We start from the raw sequence: 22,379 nt of genomic DNA on the forward strand, positions 1-22,379 counted from the left end.
GGGTGCTATTGCAGGTGGTTTCTCATTTCCATCTCTCTCCGCCACACCTCCCCACCCTCATAATGGAACAAACTTAATTGGCAGAGGATTGGATACCCCACACATCTTTCTGGGTTGCCCCAGCCACTCTGGGCAGCTTCCAACGTATATAAAAACATAATAAAACATCAAACTTTTTTTTTTAAAAAAAACTTATCTATACAGGATTGCCTTCAGATGGCTCGGGGGTTGGATGACTCCATACCCTCCAATGTTTCTCCAATGAAAATGGGGACATTATAAGGAAAAATGGGACATTCCGATATCAAATCAGAAACCGGGATGGCTTCTCTAAATCAGGGACGTCCCTGGAAAAGAGGGACACTTGGAGGGTCTGGTAATATACAATATCACTTTAGGTCCTCTGCAACCCTTGCAACACCTGTGTTCATTTGCAGCTAGGATAATTTTGCTAAACCTAAGCTTGGTTCTGAATTTTCCCACAGATATCTAGATCCTTTCCAACAGATCCTGGCCATCTTTTCTTTTTTTACAAGCTCCGCAAGAAATACCTAGATAGATCAGAAGTTACTGCCACCAGCTCACGTTAAGGATGCAATAACCATCCGTATATCTTAAGTTAAGCATATGTTCATATAAGCCCTCCAAATGTCCAAATAGGTATCCAGGCAAAATTGATTTCTACATGAAATATGGTCAATGTAGCAAGGGCAGGTAGGTCCTTAGATCATTGTGTGATAGATGGCACCAGAATCTCTTTGTAGGCAAAATTGCACGTGCCCAATTTAGCCCCAAGTCTCCTGCTTTGGTGTTTTGCAGTCGGCAGATTTGAAAATGTTCTGCAGTTACTGTAGCCATATCAATGCTGATGCTGCCTTTGCCACAAGCAAAGGAAAGCTGTAAACTGCGAACACTTGGCCTAGCGAACAGCAAGCTCCATGCTTGTTAATGCCTTTGAGGACGTGCCCCAGATTGGCTCACCTGGAATGCTGGCTTCTGTTTGAACATCTCGAAGAAAGCTCATTAGCATGGGTTAGTTGAAAACATGTTAGCTTTTAATTAATTATAAAAGCCTTCATGTGAACAAAAGCTTAATAGCTCTTCCCAGGGCAGCCTAGCAAGAGCATTCAGCGAACACAGTGACCCAGTTTGCAGGACTCTCTTGTAATTTTTATTAACCTTCTGCAAAATCTGCAGTAGCCAGAGCACATACGGTTTTTCTATTTGCTGCTGACCTGGTTGTAACTCCGCAGGAGTGTGAATTTAAATCACTTTGGAGGAGTGTGGGAAAGGACGAGGGAGGGAGGATCAACAGGAGCAAGGCTGACCCCCCAGGCCAAGAGGAAAAGCCCACTTATGCTGCTTTTTGTTTGTAGTTATGCAGACAGAACAAAATGCTGTGCTAAATAGAACGGGGCAATATATTGATAAAATATCTGAAACCAGTATGACGTTCCGATCGTGATACCGGTTTCAGATCATTTTAGCTGGCTATAAATTGCACAACCTCAAATTGCCTGCAGATGCCTGCCTGCACCTGTGAGGAAGCCCCATGCCCCTCCAGCTTGCATGAGCCAGAAGGGTATGGGAGCTTGCTCAGATGAGGGGCAGAAGGTTTCCCACCCCCCAACTGAGCAGTTGAACGACGCCCCAATGTCCCTCCAGCTTGTGTGTATTAGGGCTTTGTAGGGTTGGGTGATGCAGCTTGACTGCTTATTCCTGACCTAACGGGGAAGAAGCAGCAGCCAAGATACATTCCAGTCAGAAGTTGTGATATAGCAGCATATCACTGTATTTAGCTGCTGATATATCACAATGTTGAAAACCAAATATCGCCTAGCCCTAGTTTCAAAGGAAAAGTTTACACTAGCTGAGGAAGGATTGCGAAATGCTTTAGGTGATGGATAAGACCTACTTATTTATTTACTCCATTTATATCCTACCTTTCCTTTAAGGAGGTAAAGGCAGTATAATCGCCAATTTCTCTTCACCAATTTTAGGCTAGCAACTGCCTTGTGGAGTAGGCTGAGAGTGAGTGGCTGGTCCAAGATCACCTAGTGAGCCTCATAGCTAAGTGGAATTTGAACCTTGATGTTCTTCCTGCCCCTAGTCTGGCACTCTTAGCTACTACACCGCACTAGCACTGTTGTGTACATGGGTATAAATGCACACTGCATTTTATAGCTTGAGCTATATTGGAGATTTGATAGGCTTCCCAAAACCGCGAGTTTCATTCTATGAGCCCAGAAGGGTTCAGGCTTATTTTTCTGCCTTATTTATGCTACATGACAAACCCCTTCAAAACTGAGGAGTTTTGAGTATAGTTTGAGACATGGAAGTCAGCTGCTCAAAGAAAAAGGTCAGTCCTATATGGCAGTAAAAGCCCATCGCTCTTTAGATCATGGCCAAAATGTACCAGTTAATTTATTGCTTCCTGACGCTAGATCACAAATTGACTGGTATGCATATGGGCTGCTTTAAATAACACGTCAGTAACCCAAAACGCATGTCCTAGACGTCCGCTAGCTGGTACAGAGGATACTTGCAAAATGTGGAGCTTGAAAGCCATCCCAAGAGGTGTGGTCACAAGTCTCTGGCAAAGTGATTATCTGTGAATAGACTATCATCAACAACATTATGCAGAGGTATGCTTGCCCCATCTGTTTTGTGTCATCTTGGGTCTCAGATTCATTAGGCTTCAGGACAGTAACAAACTGCTTTTGTTCATTACTCCAGAGGCACTTTGGAAAGGAGGATCAGAGCATAAAGAACACCAACACCTTCACGGTTTCTGTCTGTTGTTGGCATGTCCTTATCAACTTAAATGGGAAGGTGAAACCTGACTAACACTCAGGACTATGTAGCAATATATGCAAGAACCCTGGGATTAATCTGCTCTGACTACCTTATAAATATAGGGAGGAGAAACCAACTTGGCTGCCCTAATTTAATTATGATTCATGGGTGTTTAAGGTGCGTACAAATGTTTTGTGTCACAATAGGCAATCGCGGAGCCCTCTTTCTAGGGCTGAATTGCCTTCATCCGGTGCATCCATTAGCTTGAATTACAGTTCATTATAAAGTCAAATGCCTTGCATCTACCCAAGTGTGGTTTGTGCCTAAGGGAGCATTGGAAAGAAAGACATGTTTTCAGATAGGTCAAGTGTGCATGTTTTATAATTTTTAATAGCTTAAAACGCTGGCAAGCTGTAAATGGACTTGGCGTTTCCTCTTGACGTATCTATACTTGTTTTCGCCTTGAAACCTCGAGTGATGCAGCATAATTTGCCATGTGTCTCCATGTGAGCGTTGGTTACACATAATGAGGTTTCCCTGCTGTTCACTTGGCAAAAGACTGATTCAGAATTGTTTAGCCCAATTGAGCTAGAATTTCTGCAGAAATTGCTTGGAAATTAAGCTCCCCCCCCCTTCCTCCTTCACAGAATATGTTTTGTCATACACCCTGCCCACTCCTGAGCATTCACAAATACATCAGTGCATGATACAGAGCCTGTAAAATGCAAGGAGCACCCAATGGAGTTTCTTCTTCGTCTGCGATTGTACATAAAGGGGCCTAAGGGGTGGAAGATTTAAAGCAGGAATACTCTTATTTCTCTGAAGGTCAAAAACAAACAGATCACAGTGCAGCAAGTAAAGCACAGTTATGAATGCCTCTTGGGTTTTATTGCTTTTTATGTAGGGAATAAAAATCATAGGAAGCTGTTTTTATCCCAGAATGGCTGCTCACCCTTCTCAGGTGTTGCTGACCTTGGCCCTCTCCACCGTCCCCACCAGCAGAAGCCTACATGTTTGCCAGCCATTTGGGGAGCAGAAATATGGGGTGGAATTCCCCACCAGAAAGTCAACATTAAATGGGCCAATCAGAGGCTCCACTGGAGGGGCAGTACCTTGCTGCCTGACTGGGCATTGGCTGCGGGCCACACCCAGGCAGGCGGCAATGCATCTAGTCTAATTTTCCCATGCGGAGTGGCAGCTTGCTTGCAGAAGTCTTTCCCATCATTTGCTGTACAGACCTTTTTGCACCTAGAAGATAACAGGGCTTGAACCTGAGACCTTTGGTACACAAAGGGTGTGATCTGCCACCAAATGGCTTGGCATTTTCTGAGCCATGACAAAGTGCAGAGGAGAGCCAGTGTGGTGTAGTGGTTAAGAGCGGTAGTCTCGTTATCTGGGGAACCGGGTTCGCGTCTTCGCTCCTCCACATGCAGCTGCTGGGTGACCTTGGGCCAGTCACACTTCTTTGAAGTCTCTCAGCCCCACTCACCTCACAGAGCATTTGTTGTGGGGGAGGAAGGGAAAGGAGAATGTTAGCCGCTTTGAGACTCCTTCGGTTAGTGATAAAGCGGGGTATCAAATCCAAACTCCGTAAAGTTGGTTTTTTATCAGGACTGCATCTTGCCTTGTCTTTGAAATACGCAGACACGTGCCCAGCAGTTACTGCGCCTAAAGATGTTTGAGAAAGTAGTGTGTTAAGTGTACAGCACATGTTGAAGAAGAAGCTGCAACCTCCAGAATTTTGTGTCCCTCCATCTCTTTCCTGTACAAAGTAGAAAAGGTGCGCCATAGAGGTTGCATCTTGTTTTGCCTTTAAACAAGGATGTGATGTAATGGTGGTACATTTGTGGGTGTAAAAGAGGGGCACAGACCCCCAGGGTCACACACACTGGTTATACAACTGCCTTGGTTTTGAAACGGACCAAAGGGTTGGGTGGCTGTAGTGGTAGAGCATGATGTTCAGTTTTTTCATGTGTCTGTGTTTTAATTGCTTTTGCTGAGAAAGGTAAAAATGCTATTAAACATTTTAAAAGAAAGTTGCAATTCAGTATGCTCACTCTGCATGTTTTGTTGCAATTTGAGTGAGGCTCCATCTATATGTAGATGAGACCAGACTCTATATCTTCAGTTGCCAATGGTTGTATAATTTTGTCAATGGTACATGTCTGGTCTCGCTATGTATATGATTCCAGTGAATGTGAATCTAGACCAGATGTAAACAAACAAGCAGGAATGGCTAACCTTTGGCCCGCCAGATATTGGTGGACTACAACTCCCATCATCCCCATTCAGCATGGCCAGTGGTCATGGGAGTTGTAGTCCTACGAACATTTGGAGGACCACAGATTTCCCAACCCTGCAATAAAAGTTAGAAACCCTGCGATACTGAGTGGCTTACCTGGAGGACGCAGCAGGAGAGGAATTGCAAATGAATTAGCTCATTGACCCTGAAAACGGGACACAGATAAAACCACCAATGTGCCTGTGAGACTGGTTATTTTTCTTCAGCGGCTGTGCTTTTAAGCATGAGTATTGATGCTCTTGGCAGCTCTGGAGTTTCCATTATGCTAATCAGCAAGTTGCCAACCAAGGGAGCCCTTCTTCAGGTTATTAAGCTCATGGAAGAAATTGGCCTGCTTTCCTCCACTGAAGATGAAGAAACCAAAGGGGGCTAGGGCATGGCTGGCACTGCAGGGTTTTTTCCTTTTCGTCGTGATGAAATCTGCTGAGAAACAGCATTTCTGCTGCTGGCCTCACGTCCTCCTTAGCACAGGTGTGGGTCGAAGGAAACTAATGAGAGCAATCATAGATAGGAGAGCAAAAGGAGAAGGTGGGTAGAAAAGGGCGAAGGGACAGAATTGGCATTTCTGAAGAGATTGTCCTAGAGATTATGTGACAGTGGATCTTTTCCATTGTTATAAGAAACTAGTTTTAGTTTCTTCAGTTTCTGTAATCAACTTGGGGCTGAGCTTTCCAACTGAGCTGCCCCATATACAGCCAGTCCATGGCGTGGCACTTCCTCCTCCTCCCTCTCCATGGCCTCCTTGTAGAAATCAACAGGGATGAGGACGGGAACAAAAATAAACTTAGTTGGCTCTGCCTTTCATTAGTTCTGGCTATGCCTACTGCAGGTCTCCCTGCTTTTTCTGCCTTACCAGTCCCAATCTGCATCAGCCATCACTGCCCAGGATTTTAAATATGCCTGGCTCAGTCTCCCCTCTCCATTCCTTCCCCTGGGCAACAAGGGTGAAGAGATGTGACAGCAGGGTTGGGGCCAACAGCTGCAGGCTCCTCACTTGTTATTAATCATATGAGAGAATAATGCCTGGATAGGGCTATATAGATAACAGCAGTGTGGATAACAAGTAGCTGCCGGAGTAGCTGAAGATGCAAGTTTCATCCTAGATATGCTATCTTGCTTTTTGGATGCCTGTTTTTAATCAATGACATGTGAAATCTTTAATGAATCTCAATATTTGTCATAAAATGCATTCCATTTATTGTGGGCAAATTTGTTTGTCAACATGTCTTTGGGCATCTTAGCTCTCCAGTTATCACTAATGCTTCACATAGCAAACATTATGAAACCTGTTTGTTGCGTGCTGTCATTTCCTTGGGGATCACTTCTGTTTTCCCTGAGTGGGGTCCAGTAAGAACTGAGTGGGCTTCACTTCTCACTTCTCCTTTTCTTTAGCATCCCATGGATGTTTTGGGGTAGAATTCTCTCTGCTGGAATTTTTAAAAGGAAGCCAAGCATTTCAACTTCAGATGGGTTTGTGTGTGTGTGTACAATAAATACTAGAGTACGACTAAGTTCAACTCAAGCCTGTTGAAATGAATGTAATTTCAATAGGTCTACTCTGAGTAGAAGTAACATTGGACAAAACCCTTGGAGAGGAGTATCTTCACTGATCATTAATTAGGATTTTTCATTTTCTCCCTCTCCTTGACCCAAAGTTTCATCTAGCTTGTCTTGATTATGGTATATTGCTTAATCTATGGTCACTAAATATTTAAAAAGTTGTTAGGGGCAGGCTCTGGGCTGTGAATGTGTTAACACAGGGTGCAGCCCACCAAGATTTCCTCTTGTGCAGCCCCCATTCTGACAAATGGGAGCTGTTCAGGGACCATTCCCACCAATTCAGTTAGGCTACCTGACAGGGCAAAGACTCCTGGCGAGCTTTGTGCTTCTGGGAGCAAGCCGTCAATGCTCTGCTGAACATGTTGGCGGCCGGGGAGTGGATTGCCTGCATATTTCTGAGATTTCGAAGCTCTGTGCATTGCCTTTGCTGGACCTTCCTAGCGCTCTCCTGATTTCTCCACTGCCGTGTCCAATGGATTGTAATGAAATGCCCATCAGCAGGACAGGGAGGCTGCATCTGCTGTGATTGACTTCAGCACTGCAGTTAGATGAGAAATTACATGCTGGTTTCAGCACATTTTCCAACTACCAATTGTATTGGGTATGAAGAAGACTCCCCCTTCAGGGCAAAGTCGGGGTTGGGGGACAGAAAATCCTGACCGCTGTCATTAGCAGTAAGACAACTAGAGACATCAATAGGGTCAGGTGGCGTTCCTCCCATCGCCTCTGCCTTATTGCCATCTGATTTTCATTTTGTTCTCATTAATCTTTCAGACACTATGCAGCAGGTAGCCAAGACTGTGGCGAAAGTGGAGCTGTCAGACCACGTGTGCGATGTGGTGTTTGCCCTATTCGACTGTGATGGTGAGTGCTTTTGCATTTTAAACGCAGCCCTTCCCCTTCTCTTTCACGTTGGGGACTAGCGGTTAGTCCTCTTGATCTAGAACTGAGGAGACCCAAGCTCAGTCATAAAGCTGACAGGCAGGTGGCTTAAGGGCAGTTGCTGTCTTTCGCCCTCTTCTGAAATGTCACAAGGAGGTTGGGAACAGAAAATGGGTGTGGCAGGAGAGAGCCATGTATGCTGCTTTGAGCTCCTTGGGGGAGAAAAATGGGATAGAATTATAATAAATAGTAATATTTGGGTAGCTTTTGTTTTCAATTGTAAAAACACAGGGGGCAGTCATGGATGCTTTGGTTGAAATTCCTGGATTGCAGGTTGTTGGCCTCTTGGAGTCCCTTCCAACTCTATGATTTGCTCATAGTTGACCCATAAAAATTAACAGGCAAGACTAACTTTTATTCTTTAGTCACTTAATATTTATTTATTTATCATATTTATATCCCACCTTACCTCCAAGGAGCTCAAGGCAGCATCCACACTCCCCCCCCCCCCCCATTTTGTCCTCACAGCATCCCTGTGAGGCAGGTTAGGCTGAGTTGCTGTGACTGGTCCAAGGTCACCCAGTAAACTTCGTGGCTGAGAGGTGCCCCAGGTCCTACCAGGTATTTCTCTCCTACAGTGTGTGTGTTCTTAAGCAATGGACGCTCACTCACAAAAGAGCCATAGAGGCTTCTCCCTTAGGGCAAATGGGACTCTGCCCCACCAACCTTATCCTGCCCTCAGCTAATCCCCACCTGCCTGCTTGCTTACTTACTTACTTACAATTAGTCCAGAGGGTGACACTGGCTGTCAGGTTTCTCAGTCTCACTGTTGCCCTTTGTCAAGGGTGCTTTCTTTCCAAGGAATTCACACAGCAGGGAGTTAACTCTCTATTGTCCAAAGTAACACAGTCGTTTCTACAGCTCTGGAGACTTACACTCACCAGTCTAGCATCTAGGCAGCTCTTCCCAGTGCACTCTCTATGGAGCAGCTGCAGCAGTTGGGGGCCACTCCCCCTCCACCAGCTTATGTACCTTCCCCCAACAGGCTGTGCACACGTAGCCAGAAGCTGCACCTGCATGGAAACTTGCCTCTGTTCTTCCCACTTCAGGAAGACAGTGGTGTATGGGAGAACAGGGAAGCACCTGGCCTTCACTTCCATGGCCTGCCTCTTCCTCCTCTTCCTCCAGCTCTGAAGCTTCCCCCGCCTCCAACTCTTACCTCCTGACTGGTACAGTTCCCCACAAATCACTGGCCCCCTCTCCCAAGTCAGACTCCAGACTCCCTTCCCCCAGTGCGCGCTCATCACTGTCCTGCCAGTCCCTGACACCCTTGTAGGGAGGCAAGCGGCAGGGAGGAGAATGGGAGCAAAACTAGAAGAAGCTGGCTACTGTTGGTCCCTCTGCCTTCTCCATCAGTCCCTGTGTGCACTAGCCATTACTAAAAAGGCGGCTTATGGGACCTTCCAGGGAGATATCCAGGAGGTTCTGGGCAATTTCCTATAGCTTATTAGAAGTCAGGACATATGTTTGCGTAGGTCCATCAGTATCCATTAGGCATAATAGTTGACAATGTCAAAAGGTAGTATACTATGGACCGGGACAAATGAGGTGGCTGCAGCCATCCTGCTTAGTTTGAGAGTTTGCCAGGGATCACTTGTCTAACCATGTTGGGTTAGGCGATGTACCTTTAACCTGATCCAGCAATGGCAGTTTTTACATTTTTCTTTGGCTTCTGAATCCAGAGCTATTTCTTACTTCTGCCACGTTTGTAAGCCGGAGAAGGTATGCTGAGGGCAAGGGGTGGAAGATCCTTTTGAGAGGATCATCCTTTGAAAGAGAGATGTAGCCTTGGCTTCCCTGTGACAGAAGCTGAAATCTTCAAGAAAGGTCTGGGATTCCCAGTACAAATAGAATAAACGGATTATGTTGAAACTACCTTGAGAGGAGGACTGAGTGAGCAGTAAAGGTTTTAAGAGATGCTGCAGAAGGTGATTTGAAAGTTGATCCTAAAGGGCTGAGCTTCTTTGAATGGTCTCCGAATTGCTCCTTTCCATCATGCCTTCCTTGACTTATGTGCAGAGTGAGCAAAGGGACCGTTTGCTGCTAAGAAATAATTTGGAAGAGACAGAAATTCTCTTAGGTGAGACTCCAGGTGATAAGCAAAAGGCACCAGGATTAGAGCTGGCACAAATTGTCTCTTCTTTCCTTGTCAAGAGATCTGGGGGAAGCAAACATGCCTGCAAAAGTGATAGGAAATTGGAGTGGGATTTCAAAGGCAGTGGAGCAGTCAAAGGCAATGCATAATGTGTCTTGTCTTGTTGGTGACTTTCCCTTCTCAGAATGAGAAATATTGACTCTTCCCCATTACAATCTTCAGCAAGTAAACCTTAAATTTCCAGCCCTGGAGATGATTGAAATTAACACATGCTGCCCGTTGTATCCCTCCTGCTAAAGCTTCTGCACTTGCCATTTCCCATCTTCCATTTTAATAAACTGTCACCATTGTTGTGTTGGCACTTTTCATTTGAAAGCTCTCCTGCAGTCTCCTGTTTTCAACTTGTTTGGTCTTACATGTCCAAGAGGCAGCGCTGCATAGCATGCATTTACATAGGTGCTGTAGGAAAAAGAAAATTACGATTTCATAAAGAGCCCACGGTTTCATTGTGTGTGTGTTGCCTTTAATCCCAACTCCCAGTAATTGAGTTTTAAAGGTTTTATCTCAGTTCTGAAAAGGACTGCTTGCACTGAACTAAAGAATTATTTTTGTTTAGAAAGTTCAGCTTGATGGAGTTCTATAGAGGCAGGGATTTTCAGAAAGGAATGGCAAAAGGGATGCCTGTTTTGTATGTTAAGAATTATCATTCCCTCCCAAAATACCCTTGTATATTAGCCTTGCCCTTTTCTGAAGCAGGCAGCGTTCCCATTGTGGTTGAGGACTAGGGAAATGCTGCCTAGATCTGAGCAGGCAATCAACTTACAAACAAGGCATTAACAATCTATGGAACTCAAGAATTCTAGCCTTGTTCAAACAGATCAAGTGTAATGTAATATACATGCAAGATGATGCTTCCTCGTATTACTGTGCCTGGTTTAATCACCTCCAACACCTTTCCTTGGCTTAGCATCCTTTTCTGTATTTCTGCCTGTAATGTTTGGAAGGCTAAAGAACTCAAAGATCATCTTCTCTCACTCTTCTTTCATCTTTCTCTCCTCTTCCCCAAGCTTTGGAAATAACTCCCCTTAACTTAATTGTAGACTGCCTTCCCAGTCACATTTTGGTCTTAAGGTGGAAGAACATTATTTCCAGCCATTCCAGTGTTCAAATAAAAGCCTAGGAAGAACTGAAAGGTAAAGGGACCCCTGACCATTAGGTCCAGTCGTGACCGACTCTGGGGTTGCGGTGCTCATCTCGCTTTACTGGCCGAGGGAGCCGGCGTACAGCTTCCAGGTCATGTGGCCAGCATGACTAAGCCGCTTCTGGCAAACCAGAGCAGCGCACAGAAACACCATTTACCTTCCCGCCAGAGCGGTACCTAGTTATCTACTTGCACTTCGTGCTTTTGAACTGCTAGGTTGGCAGGAGCAGGGACCAAGCAACGGGAGCTCACTCCCTCATGATTCGAATCACCAACTTTATGATCTGCAAGCCCTAGGCTCTGTGGTTTAGATCACAGCGCCACCCGCTTACACAAAAGGAATCTCAGATATAAAAACTTGCCTGACCTTGGCTGTGTAGAAACCCACCTGGGCCATAATACCATAGGAAAGGTTTTTCTGCTCCCATGCTGCACCCAAAATAAGGTGTACTTTTTCCTTTGTACTGTGAGTACACACGTCTTGGGGAAACTGTCAGAGCATGGCCCAATGGTTTTGATAGCAGGTCTGCCAAACCCTCCAATCAAGGTGTGTGGGATTTGGTTTATGGATTCATTCTGCTGAAATTATCATTGTTACTTTATTATTATTTATTAAATTTGTATACCACCCTTCATCCAAAGATCACAGGGCAGCTCTCAACATAAAAATCCAAAATGAGAATACACAATATATAATAAAAACAATAGCAAACCTTCCACAAACCTTCCCTGAGGATATATATTGATCTGCACTGCTAACAGAGTTTATATCTGGCTAAGATAGCAGAGCAGCACTAAGTTACAGGCTCAGTGAACCAGGTCTGTCCATAAAAACAAATAACTGGACTTGTCCAAAAAGGGTGCAGAAACCATTAACTTCTGGTGGGCAGTAAATGCTACAATAGATGTGCCAATGTGTGGTTCAGCATGCTGTCTTTTGAAAAGCCATAAACTGAACCATACTCGTACAAGAGTAGAAGTTATTTTCAAGCTTCTTATTGGGCACACAGAGGGAGGAGCACAGAGCTAGCACAAACTCATTCCCATTTCCCCGCACCTTTCATGTGACAACTCATTTTCATAATACGTGAAAAAGGCTTATGTTGCGAGTGTTTGGGGGTAATCCCTTGCTCTGTGGAGAGTTAAGATGGAGACATAGGTGAGTTAAGTTACTGGCAAGTTCAGCCTAGTTAGAAATGGCACCTTCACTTATGAATGGAGTTAGAAAATGAGGAAGAGGGGAGTAAATTGGCCATGGCTTCTGATGCAGTAATTACCTGCTTAATTACCTACGGTGGGGGCAGTGAGCTATATAAGCTTTCAAAAACTTCGCTCCACCTTAACTGCTGTGTGGAATAACATCTTTTCCATGTCTACAGGGAATTGCCTTGATTAAAGTGCCTGTGAAATCTGAGTTCTTTGTAGTTTTTAAAGGGTTGGAGTCTCCTTGAATCACCTTGTGACACCTGTATCTCATACGTCTACATGGTCTCTGGGCTACGGCTTGAAATAAGAGAATTGGAGTTTTCTTCTGTCGTTCTTCTAAACAGACATTCCCTCCTTTTTCTCTCTCTTTCGCCTGTGGTTTACAAGAACGACACATTTGCACAACAGCCGAAAAGTGTCATCTTCATAAGAGAATAAAGACACAAACTAATAGGAAAATCCATCTTTTTAGCCCAGAAGGTCAAGGCAACAAGGTGAAGACAGGACAGGCAGCTTCCCTGGGTCAAAATGAAATTTCTGCTAGTGTTCAAAGCTTTCAGTGCACATTTAACCTCCATTGTAATCTAGGAAGGCTTGAACAGGCTACACCCACCCTGTGGTTTGTTCAAACATCACAAAAAAGATGTGCAATTAAATTCATGTTAAAGTGTGATAAATGGCTGGTACTAATGAGTGTCAGTGGGCTCCTTCAGACAACCTCTTTATTGAGCATTCATCCTGATTTCCTTAAACAAAGCACACACAGAGAATATCATGTCCATTCTCTGTCAAGCACTTGTTCTGCCTTTCTTATCTTTCCCTATCCTCATCTCGTTTGTGCAATGCTTAGGGAAGCTGCTTACACCCTGGGCCTAAAACCTGAAAACATACACAATTTATATGCATCAGCAGAAATCTGAAATGCCTTGGAGGAGCATGCTTAACCTTTCAAAACAATCACATTGAGACTTTTAGCATTGAAAATAGGAAAGCTAAGTTAATTACGGGATATACAAGTAAAAGAGTTCCTAGTTCTGTTTAACTAAGTTGGAAGTGCAAAGCAACCGTGCTTGGTCATTGATCTCAGCAGAGAGACACAAGGTGTCTCCTTTCTCATGGTGGGATGAAGAAGGAGCAGGAAATGAGGTCAGCAAACCTAAGAGGCATCAACATCAGAAGGAAGTTCAGCACAGGTTAGGTCAAAGAGAGTCTAAGAAGCTTGGAGGTTCCCCTCTCTCTGTCTACCTTTTCTCCATGCAAACCCCATCAGCCATAAGACAAGCTGAGTTATATCCCAGTTGAATCCAACAGGGTGTTCATTCTGATTCAGTTGCAGGGAGATCGTATGACCATTTATCCTCATTTGTTTGCGCTGTGTTTATACTTCTCCTGCTAATCATGCATTTGCCTCTCGCTTTCCCAACTGCAAAATAAATAAATAAATAAATAAATGACGTTGTTGTTCTTAAAGTGGATTTATTGCACTAAGGTGAGAGAGTGCTTTAATCCACTTCAGTTCTGCAAACCTAAATTTTCCAGTATGTGTGCTCAAATCCCTCTTACAGTCTGGAGCCAACCAATGTAGGTGAGCCGTAAAGTAATTCTACTCTCAGAGCTCTTTGCCTGATGCCTTCTGAGGTTTTTGGAACATTTTTTAAAATTGTCTTAACTGATTTCCCCCACCCCACCCCTCTTCTAACAGGGAACGGAGAGTTAAGCAACAAGGAGTTTGTTGCCATTATGAAGCAGAGACTTATGAGGGGCTTGGAGAAGCCCAAAGACATGGGGTTTACACGTCTCATGAGGGCCATGTGGAAATGTGCTCAGGAGACGGCGTGGGATTTCGCCATGCCCAAGCAGTAGCCACAGGCCAGGAGAAATGGTCCAGATGCAACACAGATGTGAGGATCACGAATGCTGCTGTGCTGCCTCTGCTGGATAAGTGGCGTCGTCACATTCGGTGTTCTGTGGACAAAGGCCTCCTCCCATGGAACGACAGCATTCCTTCCGTTGCTGCACTGAAAAACAAACTCTGGCAAAGACTGTTAACAACGGCAACTTTTCCTTTAAAAATACCTAAGCAGAAATGCGAGCGCATTCTGCCTTCAGCGTTTATCTCGACCGCTTTGCCCCCTCTCCCGCCATGCATCCGCACAGTTTCCATATTTTCCTTTTCGTTTTAATCTCTCAGGACGGAAACTAAGCAGACCACCGGAAAAATTAGCTTTGGATATTGCAGCTTCTTTCTCTCTCTCTCGAACAAACTCCTGCATTCCAGCAAAACAGCTTAGCAAGGATGCTTCAAAGCAATAGCAACAATACTGCTTGCATCAGCAGCAGCTAGAATTTTAAGTACTGCTGGGGCAAGAAATGCCCATCAGATTGACTCAACACTTCATCTTGTCCTGATCCTGAAGCTGTTTTGAAATTGTGGGGCTTTTTATTAAAGAGAATGTGGAGGAAGGGGACTATAACCTGACATATATGATAAATGTCAAAGCTGGTACTATTCTTTTCGGTGTCCATGAGTTCCAAGGCAAAATATGCCCAGGGAAGGGTGGAGAGGGGGAGAGATTGCTACGGTAGGCCTGTTTCTGCATCCGAATTTGCCTTTTATCAGCATCCTCTACAGAAGAAGAGTATGGAAGCTCAAGAGCAGAACAGCCCTTGTTTAATTTTCTTTTAAATGCTCAAAGGCTTGGCTAAGCATTTATGGCTTTTCTGCACAATCCTTTTGTCCAGACTTGTATATGCACTCCAATGTATATGCCCCACTTTATAATCTCCCCCCCCCTTTAAAATGAGAGTGTTTGCTCATCATGAATTGTTCCCCCCCCCCAATATAGTTTTAAAGCTGCTTTTTTACAGAGTTCTCGAGCGCTTGTAAAATATTACTTTAATTATAATGGTTCCCAACAAACAGCCAGGCTTTCCTATGTCATCTTTCTCTTTCCAGGAAGCTTTGTGAATTTAACCAGGTTTGACTTTCCGTCAGCAGCCAATCTATAAAATACAGTTGCCTTGCTGCCAGATGCAAAAAGAGAGGAGGGCTATTTAAGGCAGCTGGCGGCTTTCTGGGCTCATCAGCCAACAGCCCTATTTTCATGAGCAAGATGGAAGATGATGAGCTTTCCTATGTGAGGAACCCTGGAATACTAAAAGCCTTGCCTCCTGTTTCCGCATTTAGCCTTTGTATTGCCACTCATCAAAAATTTGCAAAACTGAAGATCCAGCCAGAATTGCTAGTGGAATGGGCTTATAAGCTCAGAAGCCGTTTCTGCGTTGGTTTGTTTGTTTCTTCCTTTATAGGCACAACTTGTCTCCTTAATTTAAAGCAGCAGTTCATACTATCAATTTAACATTGAATACTAGTCGGTCATCTCAAGGCTTTCATTCGTCTTTGTGATCTACACCTTCCTGCCCACTGTATTAACTTGTCTGTCACTCTTCCACTTATTTGAAAGGCTGGCAAGGCTCAAAGGCCTGCTCCATGATTGCCTATTTAGCTGTGTGAAAAAATGTGTTTCAGCCTGTATAAACTCACACGTTGCTATCAAGCTTTGCTAAGAAGCTCTTGGACCCCATTGCCGGGGCGCTAGTAAGTGCTGCAAGAAAGCTGTCCTTGAGAAAATAGCCTATTTGTCTGAAAGCCGGGCAGGTGGGGTGTTCAGTTTCATTACCGGAGAAAATTGCCTGTATTATTTTTGCTGGTTGTTTAAATTCGGACACCCTTGTTGATTGCAGAGATATCTCAAGAGTAAAGCCAGCCTCCGAGCTGTGTCACTCATAGCAGCACATAGTCAGCGAGAACATACAGTAGGGTGGCACTCCGGATAGAGCAACTGAAAGGAATGGACCTCACTTAGTCATGCTCATACATTTCAATGGGGCTAGTGGTAAAACTTAGTCATCAGGCTTTCAGACACGGTTCTCTCTCAGCCCTCCCTGGAGATGCCAAGGATTGAACCCAGGAGCTTCTGCATGCAAAGCAGATACTCTGCCATTTGGATCTGGCCCTTTCCAGCTGCACAGTCCAGCTGTCATGACTGAGAGAGGGAACCTGCTGTGCAATGCTCTGTAGTGGCCTGATTTCCAGTTCAGCTGAGCAAGCTGACAGGCCGGCGCATGTTTCTTAATCTGGCACGGCTGCTCTCAACATCCTCCGTGGCTTAGATTGGTGTTGGGAAATCCTTGCTTCCCCTGCTTCAGTGTTCTCCATCGTTCACTGCATTCTGGAAATTGAGTGTGTCGCAGGCATGGAGACAGGGTGCAGAGAGAGAAAATTCAAAATACTTCTTTTTAAAGCCCCAAAATATAAGCACCTCTCCCCAAAAATGAAATATGATGGGGAATGAGGGTTGTGTGTGCTTCTTGCCTCTGGATGTTGGCAGCAGAGACTAGTGAACTGTGCGTCTCCGAACTCCTTCACCAGCTGGGCTTGAGAATTAGGCTGGAAGGAAGGAAACATGAGATCTGCTGCCTGCTTTCCTTCAGTTTCAAGCAGGGATGGGATGAGTCTCCCTGAGGATGTGTCTCCTCAGACACACGTCCCTCCATGATCTCATCTCTCCACATTAGATCATTTAAACGGCGAGAATAAAAGGCCACTTACAGCTTAAGGGAAGTGGGACAAGGCTTGGGGAGGGGCATGTCTTCTCTGCTTACGTGACCTGTAGTAGCCCCGCCACTCAAGCTGACTGCTGCTCATTTTTAGCACGGAGTGGCCGTGTTGGCAGCTGGCTCCATGGAGGCCAAGCGCAAGGAACCAGCCTCTGAACCTCTTCTGCACAAGTTGGACTGCTGCAACCACCAACGCATCAGTCCCTCTGCTCAAACCAGGAGGTTTCTGGCTTGAGCAGAGGACCTGCAATGGATCTCCTACAGAGGTGACTCCCTGTATTCAGGACGTGTGCTTTTCCAGGAATGGCATTGGGAAGCCCCATGGAAACAGAAGAAACTGCATCTGCTGCTATAGGATGAGAAAGGCGGAGGGAGGGAGAGACACAAAAAAGGTAAAAGGTGGGAAACTGTTTTGTATCCCATTACAAAACAAATGCCATGGGCCTTGGCTTACAACTCTAGAATTCAGAGAGATTCTGTCTGTTTCTGTCCTTGCGTTCTCTCTCATGCACACATCCTCCTCAGGCACACTTATTCGTTTGTAACTAAGGCAGTGGTGACATCACAAATGTGCCAAGAGGATGGCAGTTACCAAGAGAAATCCCCTAGCCGTTGGGTGATGGTTGTGTAGCAGGATCCCTCCCCCCTCTCCTGCTGCAGCAAAGAGAACTTGCAAAGTGGAAGAAGCTGATCTATAGCACAAGTCCAGCAGCGGCTACCCAGGTAGGTCAACGAGCAGTTGTTTTGGAAGGATGTCCACCATGTTGGCATACAGATGTAGCTCTCCCTGTCCGGGAGACTTTGCCACAGTATTGGGGCATTTCATGTCACAAATCCAAGAATTTGAAGAGGCAGCTCTCTGCCTGAAACTGTAGCATCACTGAGCAGCCCCCACCTGCTCCTCTGCCTCTTCTGCTGAGAACTGACAAAGGACTGAGGAGTCTTGGACCATTGGAGACATGATGAAGCTATGGATTCTGGTTCCTCATTGAAACTCCCAACCTCAGAGAAACAGCCAGGTTTCAAAGGCTGGCTTCAGCATCGGACATCTGCCAGGACCATTGCAGGGACCACTGCTGATGACCCATGTCTAGGACTTCCCTGTTGTTGTTTTTCTGGCCCAGAATTAAGCAGTGGCAGGCTGCCAGATCTAGCTACCCACAATGTCCCAATCTGGCATTACTCCTGAGGATTGTTGGAAATGTGGAGGGGTGACTAGACCCAGCCACCTAGCACTGCTCAGAGTGCTACCACCCTTGGCAGGTATGTTCAGCCAGGCCCACTGGCCCCACCAAAAGGGCCCTTTGCCCAGGTCACTCTCAAAAATCAGAGTCTTTTGCACCATTCATTTGGGTGGTCTGCAAATAATTCTTCCTTAGGCTACATCTTGGTTTGGGTAAACCACAGGATCCCTTGAGGTGCCTCTGGAGTCTGGAGCACATTCAGCTATGAGTTTTTATGTTGTGGTTTTTTTTTTTTTTTTTTTTTTTTAAATATTTTATTTAGGATTTTCTTGTTTTACAGAAGTGTAATGCCTCGTATTTTTTTTTTCCCATGTAACATTTTTACAAATCCGTTTCCTTTGTTGAGGCATTAGGGGGAGAAGAAAAAAGAAAGAAAAGAGAAAGGGGGGGTGGAGAGAGGGAAGATGGATGGGGGTGGGGTCGGGTGGCAGTGTTTCTATTATGCTTAGTGTATGTAGAGTTTGGTGTCAGCGTTGTTTGTGTTGTTCACTTGTGTTCCTTTGGTAGTGAGAGAGTTTGGGGTTGGCGTAGGGTGTGATTGTTTGTTTGTGATTGGCTGTGGTGATCTTTGTTTTCGTGTGTGAGTGAGGTGGGTGGGTGTTTTGGATCAGGTTAGCCATATTGATTTGTATGCTGTTGGTGGATTATTGTCATTGTCTTGTTGGGCTGTGTATGTGATAAAGGGGAGCCATACCGGGGTGAAGGTGTCTTCTTCTGTTTGTCCCCGTGTCAGTTTCAGTTTATTTATGTTGTGGTTTTATGCTGTGAACCGCCCTGAGACCTGCGGGTATAGGGCTGTATACAAATTTAATAAATAATAATCCTGGATATACTTTTGCCAGCTTATTTCATTCAAGTGCAAATGGACCTTCAAATGAATGGATTCAGGCTTCAGTCCAATGCAGTGGGTCGTGCTATTGTGGAGGCAGGGTGGAGAACCTCAGGTTGGGGGGTCTGAATGTGATACTCCAAGCCCCTAGGACTCCCCAACCATACCCCCTCCTGGCCTGGCTTCACACCCTCCTTGAATGTTTTTCCTTGGCTGAAACGTGTCCTTGAGGTCTGTTAATGCCTCCTGCTTCCCCGGGTGGCTAGAAGCTTGAGATGGAAGTGTGCCTTTGCATATAGAAACAAGCCTGCTGTGCGAAAGTAGCATTTATATGAGTTGCTCTACAAAGTTGTGGCTCCTGAAAGGCTGCCTGGAAGGAAATGCATTAGACCTTGTGCTGGAAAATGTCTCCCATCCCTGATGCAGAGGGTTGCATTTTAATTTGCTTACTTTTCAGCAATGATCTTTTAGACCGACTTGTTTCTAAATAGCTCCATATGTGCTAGCAGTAATCCTGCTTCCGCAGGTCAGAGTATCTCTGGTTTTCAGGCTTCCCTTTTGGTATGCATTAAAATCTCACACTGGCTGAGAAAGATAGGAGACTCCAATCACACAGGTGTAACCTTATCAGCTGCTGGAGTTGCCACTGCATTGGAACATGGCAACAGCCTTTAGTGAATCAGGTCAGTGAGACATCTAAGCATTCTTCCTCTGACAGTATTTCCACCCCAAGATAGAAACTTGGAGCAGATGCAGGAAATAAACTGCTGTGTGTCTATAAACATGGTGTGTGTTTTTTTTATTTTCTCCATGGTTACAAAGATGGCCCACACATTCATGCAAGGTGAGTTGATTTGCCTACAGCAAATTGTTGGCAGCTATCCACCCAGCAGAGCTGACCTTTGCAGCCAAACCCTCTGGAAAAGCAGACAGATTTCTGCAGCCAAATGTCTCTTTGAGCCAACAGGGTGCTGAAACTCTTTTGATAACACTCGTTTTGTCTGTGTTTGATGGCAGTCTTACTACAGTTGACACAGACTGTAGCTTTTGTGTCCCTGCTTCAAAAAAAGCTCGTCTCTAATGAGATCCTTGTACGGCTAATTGATTCCATTTCTTCTGAGCTGGAGAGGCTTGCCACAGGATTGTGCAGGCTAGTGTATTAACTATGTGTGTTAACTCCTTAGGAAAAAAAACGGGAGAAGGTGCAACAGGGGAGTGTCATTCTAGCAATTATCTACAGTTGTACCTTGGATCTCAAATGCCTTGGCTCCTGAGCAAATTGGCTTCTGAATGATTGAAACCCGGAAGTGAGTGTTCCGGTTTTCGAACAATTTTTGGAAGCCAAACATCTGGCGGGGCTTCCGCAGCTTCCTGCAGCCAGTCACAAACCACGCTTTGGTTTTGGAATGTTTTGGAAGTTGAATGGACTTCCAGAATGGATTCCGTTCAACTTCCAAGGATGGGGCATGGTTCCATTGGAAAATACTGCAAGCAAAACAAAGGAACAGTTGTCAAACATGAGAGAAGGCTCTCAGTCTTAGAAGATTAGAAATGGCAAGCCAGCATCTGAGATGAAAGATGGCTTGTTCACCAGCACCCATCTTCTGCCAAGTGCAGCCATCGGAGATTGGCGAACTGTGTTCCAAAGCAGGGAGCTCACACAGTCCTTCCACATGAAATATAATTCCTGGTGGCCCCATGGTTTTCCATTTCACTAGTACAATTTATGGGGAGGGTCATATTGTTGCAGCTTTTGTTATGCAATTGGATGTTGGAATCCTTGGCTGATATACTGCAAAGTCCCCCACAGATCTCCCAAAGATCCAGATCTACCTTTTGCATACCCCTGCTGTGGAGCACAATTTGAGTATACATATAAAGACAAAGAGGCACAAGAGACGTCGCCCTTCTTGTGAATTGAGTGTGTGCCCAAGACCATTCCTCTTCCAAGAATCTGCAGTGCCCAGGGTTTCAAGGACTGCTACATAGTACTGGCTTGGCAGACAAATTAACTGTGGAAAGAGTTTGCTGAAGACTCAAAAGTTTGCAAAGCACTCTTGCAGATTGCTTGTCTTCTGCTAGGGTACAATTTATGAATTCTTACTAAATTGAATCATTTTAAGTTTTTGATATGGTTGATCCTGCTTTTATATTGGGAACTGTACTTCTTTATTACATTTTCATAAATGTGAAGTTATTTTCTTATATAGAACAACAAAGTACCAAACAGCGCTTATGCATGAAACCAGCTTTCCCCAGCAACAGTTTGCGCTTCCATGGGGAATTCTCACCTCTGCAGTTTGAGACAAGCCACAAACTGATACATTCTATCATTTCAACCATTGGTGACTGAAACAACAGTGTTTCGGGTGCAGGGAGAAATCTGCAATATGAAAACATTACAGCAGAATTATAGTTAATGCCCCCTCTGCAAGAAACAACATTTTTATCATGAGCAAGTAACATTCCTTGCAAATCTTGATTGTCACTGTTGCAAAGACAGCTTACTCTCCTAGGAATAATTCTGTTTCTTGCTGTGCAGCCCCCGATGGGCTGGGATTCAGCTAGGACTGGTGACAGTTGCTCTGCTTGAATTGTCATACAAAAACACTGCATGCCAGTAATGAGGCTAGGTATCCAGCTATGTTCTCTCTCTTTCACAGATGCTTTCCACCCCAAACTTCTGCCAAAGCAACTTTTGTTTTGAGTATATTAGAGCTTGTGATATACGGGCGACTCTGTGCTGAAGTGAAATTGTGTATCCTTGGTCTGATCCAGGGCTTCCCAGCTGTTTTTGGACTACAACTCCCATCATCCCAAGCTAGCAGGACCAGTGGTCAGGGTTGATGGGAATTGTAGTTCCCAAAACAGCTGGAGACCCAAGTTTGGGAAGCCCTGGTCTGTTCCATCAAGGTAGTAAACTCAGGAACACGTAGCTCAGGTTACTTTTGCCTTCCTCTGTTCTATTTTGTGACCCTCCTTTTCACTACCACATTTGAAATTTGTTCGTTAATGCGCAGCTTGGGCAATATATCCTCCCTGATAGCTTGGATCATGAGGCAGGAATTTAAAGGACGCAGATGTGCTTGTGTTACTACTTCCAGCATAGGTTGGCAGGGAGGTCCTTTCAGATTCTCCAAAGCGGTTTTCTGTACTAGGTTTTGAATTCCAGATTACAAGCACTGTTGTGCTCCCCAGATTTAAGACCCAGGCCCCTAACTGTGCTAGACATTTAAAGCATTACCATGCCACTTGAACAGTCGTGGCTTCCTCCAAGGAATCATGGGGACTAGTTTGTTATGGGTGCTGAGAGAGGTGTGGAGACGCCTCACAGAACTCCAATTCCCAGAGTGGCTTAACAATCCCTCTTACCAGAGAGATCTGGGAATTGTAGCTTTGTGAGAGGGACTGAGTTCTCACAGCTCCAAGGATTTAGTGAGGGGAGCCATGGTGTCTAAAATGACAATCATGCTTTACATGTGTGGTGCAGATGGGGCCCCATATTGTATTCAAGAATATAATTTGGGTTTCACTGATAGAAAGCACACATTTCATCGGCTGCATCTCCAAAATCAGATAATATT

The 22,379-nt window shown here is 44.9% G+C and overlaps 1 protein-coding gene across 1 annotated transcript in view; it reads left to right on the top strand.

Moving 5' to 3' along the window:
• The window catches only part of MICU1 (mitochondrial calcium uptake 1), a 131,813-nt gene extending 116,789 nt beyond the window's left edge, over window positions 1-15,024 (top strand). The window contains exons 11-12 of the mRNA XM_083614229.1: window positions 7,433-7,522; window positions 13,805-15,024. Coding sequence (XP_083470355.1) covers window positions 7,433-7,522; window positions 13,805-13,965 — 251 coding nt within the window. The 3' untranslated portion in view covers window positions 13,966-15,024. The remainder of the gene's footprint in view (window positions 1-7,432; window positions 7,523-13,804) is intronic.
• Window positions 15,025-22,379: the final 7,355 nt, after the last annotated feature.

The sequence above is a fragment of the Podarcis filfolensis genome, assembly GCF_964270895.1.
Source record: "Podarcis filfolensis genome assembly, chromosome: 5".
NCBI classification, from domain to species: Eukaryota; Metazoa; Chordata; class Lepidosauria; order Squamata; family Lacertidae; genus Podarcis; species Podarcis filfolensis.